At 41.1% G+C, this 3,367-nt stretch overlaps 1 protein-coding gene across 1 annotated transcript; it reads right to left on the minus strand.

Moving 5' to 3' along the window:
* Positions 1-82: 82 nt before the first annotated feature.
* LOC104943897 (cytoplasmic dynein 2 heavy chain 1-like) lies at positions 83-2,466 on the minus strand (the record flags this gene model as incomplete). Its single annotated transcript, XM_010769365.1, has 4 exons — positions 83-215; positions 1,082-1,236; positions 1,395-1,463; positions 2,308-2,466. Coding segments are annotated over 4 exons (516 nt in total), but the record flags the coding sequence as incomplete, so codon positions are not given.
* Between the last annotated feature and the right edge of the window lie 901 nt (positions 2,467-3,367).

Here is a 3,367-nt window from a genome sequence, read left to right on the forward strand (position 1 = left end):
GCATGAAAAAATGTGTGTGTGTGTGTGTGTGTGTGTGTGTGTGTGTGTGCGTGCGTGCGTGCGTGCGTGCGTGCGTGTGTACCTCCAGGAACTCATTGAGTGACTTCTGGCAGCGCTGCAGCTGATCCAGTATGGTGACCAGAGAGTTTCTGATGCCAGCCCTTGAGCTCAAAGAAACAACTCTGTTGTCCCTCTGGATGTCAGACATGATAGACCTGTAACACATATGGAGGCAGTTTTGTTATTGGATGTGCATGAAACACCTGTCATACAATTTCCATTGGTCGATTTGTTCCAGGAAAAATTTTAATTATCCAATTGTTATACTGAATATCAGCTATAATAATCAGAAAATAAAATTAAAAAAATTAAAAACATGTACTCTCGAGCAGTATAGGATATGGAATGAAACAAAGCTTACATTTGAGGATATATATTGAGGTGTATATTCATATACTGTATATATATATTCATAGGACTGTCCCGAATACCTTTTTTTGGGCTCCGGATATAGTAATCAGCAGCGAATATTCGAATATTCGGCCCGCGCGGGGGGGGGGAGGGATATATATATCGCATTGTGTGTATTACTTTCGTTGCACTTTTATATGTTTTAAGGGTAATTTGGCTTGGCTTCCTATTTTGTATGGACATGCTTTTATTTTGAAGGAGAGTTAGCGGAGTCGACAGGAAGTTGTTGTTGCTATGGAAACAACGTGACTGAGATTAACGGAGAAAAGTAGTATCTACATATAAAGACGGCGAAAGTAAACGATAACGTTTATGGTTAAGTGTTAGCACCCCCCAAAGAGGCACAAGCTCTTACTTTGATATTGGAAATTTCAATAATTTCAATTTGAAAAAAAAACGGGGGAAAAACAAAACGAATATCCGAATAACGAAATTGAAACCCGAATAGTAGTCCAACGAACGAATATTCGGATATTCGGGTACAGCCCTAATACATAGGGTAGATAATGCTTCATTTCAGAACTTCTGGGTGTGGGCAGTGTGCTTGGTATTCATTGGTAAAAATTTGAGGTCTTCATTTGACCTGTCTTTTTAGAAAGACACACAGTACCTGAAGTCTTCATCAACACGTTTGAAGCGCGCCTCCTCCCGGGGCAATGCCCCTCGCCCAAAGATGGGCTCCAGATAAACCCAGCGCCTCTGGATGGCATTCAGACTCAGCAGGTACTCGTCTAAGTCTGAGAGCCGGACCTCCCACAGACTGACCTGGACACACACACAGTTAATACAGGAGCAGTGGTTATTGCTGCAGCTTCATTAAGGATTTGTAAACCTTTAAACACGGGTTAACAACAACACTTTTTGCAAACGTAATACAAAGTGCTTGAAGGTTATAAAGTATTCATAGATTTTATTGAGCTGACCTTGTCTTGGAAGCTGCGGTAGTAGGGGGAGTCTTTCAGAGACTGCAGCAGGCAGCGGTTATCTCCCACCTGGATGGGCACAGAGCGGTGATAAAGCCAGGGTTTGCTAATCCCTTACATTTATTTTGAAGGGGTCAGTAGATATTCACGCCTTTCTCTATTTTATCTACCAAGCGGTCACTTTAATTGATATGCCTGGAACAATGATAATCAAAAAATAAAGTACTTATGATAAGGATGATTCCGACAGTTATAGCCACCTTTCAAATGACCAAATGTTTTAATATGCATTGCTCTGCATGCACTTTACTTTTTTATAAACAATTCATCTTAATAAAAAGCATTATGTGAAGTCAGAGTCCAGCATTGTGGCTCACACCTCAGAGGCAGAAAGGTTAAAGATATAGACAACTTTAAAACATTTATATATAAATACGTAAAATGCCTTACTACATAAGTATAAATAGCATAACGTGCAGATTATTTTAAACATTTTATTTTTACCATCAAACCATCTTATGTCCGACATGATACCCACACAGCCACGCAAGTTTCTTAAGGAAAGGCACACAAGCGCTTCAGAAGTTTTTTGGAAGTTAATTAAACAGTATCCTGGTGCTGAGGAATCCCTTGGTTGGCCATGTCAGGCAGGTGGAGAGCAGTTAGAGGAAATGAAGATCTAATAAAAACTAACACTCAAGTCATTTTGGTCGATGCAATCAGCTTTGATTATCAAGTTGATTATGGTCAAACTTTGGCTAATAAAACTATAACCAACTGCAATAAAATGTAATTAAGTCAACTGATTAAACATTTGTGTCTACAGCTAGACTCTGTGTGACCATAGCACAAAGTGTGCATTTTGTGTGTATAAAGTACGCATTTGTTTGTTTTGGTGTGCCCCTGTGTGTACCTGGTTGACTATATCCTTCCAGTCCTTGATGAGGGTGAGTGTGCGCTTGCTGCTGTCTGTGTACTCCGTCAGGTTGAAGGTAGCTGCAGCTCCCCACAGATCCAGCTCCCTCAGTGCTTCTCTGATCGTTACTTCTGCCTGAGCGCGACTGTTCAGGTCCTTAACGCAAAAAACACATATTCAAACACACACACACACACACACACACACACTACTTTCAATACATTTAGTAAAAACAGTACATGGCATCATCGAGGATCCACCGGTATTACTCCTCTGGGCTGGTGAGTAAGAACTAGTACCTCAGATCAACCGTGTACCCTGTAAAGTGTTTTGGGCCCTGATAATCTTGGATTTGAGAAAACTTGGCATATGATGATATAAGAATTCATTGTACAAGTGTATCTTTACTAAAATTAACCTTATTATATATATTGTTACTGTATCAGTTCATATTATTTTTTTATGTGGCACCAAAACACTATAAGGAAGTCTGATTGATGGAAAGTATCTACCGTAATTTTCGGACTATAAGCCGCGCCTTTTTTCCCATTTTTCGACGCTGCGGCTTATATAACGGTGCGGCTAATCTATGGATTTTTACAGCTAACGGCCACCACCTTTAACTCTATGGGCTCTATGGCCGGTCCGCGGACCCCCAACTTTAAGCGGCGGGTTCCAGCAGGAAAAGCTGGAGGCCGGAAAAGAGTGAGACAGGTAGCGCGCAAAAGTAAAAGTGGAACCGAGAGTGGTACGAGAGACAGAACGAGAGCAAGACAGACAGACATTACGAGAACGAGACAGTTTGTCCCCGTACCACTGGTTGAAAACCACTGCTGTAGATCACTGCCGGTACGTGCGCTGGGAGCGCACCGTTTAAGTTTGAAAGTTGAAAAGTTTGTGTGTCTGAAACGCTATGTGGTACAGTACAGTTTACACAGCACAGTACATGTTCTGTAGCTACTATTGCACTAAATGGTAACACTTGAATACGTTATGCAAATATGCAACTTGTTTGTTGAAATGTTAATAAATGGGAGCTTCCTCAAACAGCCATCTC

This window comes from Notothenia coriiceps, unplaced genomic scaffold (genome assembly GCF_000735185.1).
Source record: "Notothenia coriiceps isolate Sejong01 unplaced genomic scaffold, NC01 NC01_scaffold00007098, whole genome shotgun sequence".
Classification (NCBI taxonomy): domain Eukaryota; kingdom Metazoa; phylum Chordata; class Actinopteri; order Perciformes; family Nototheniidae; genus Notothenia; species Notothenia coriiceps.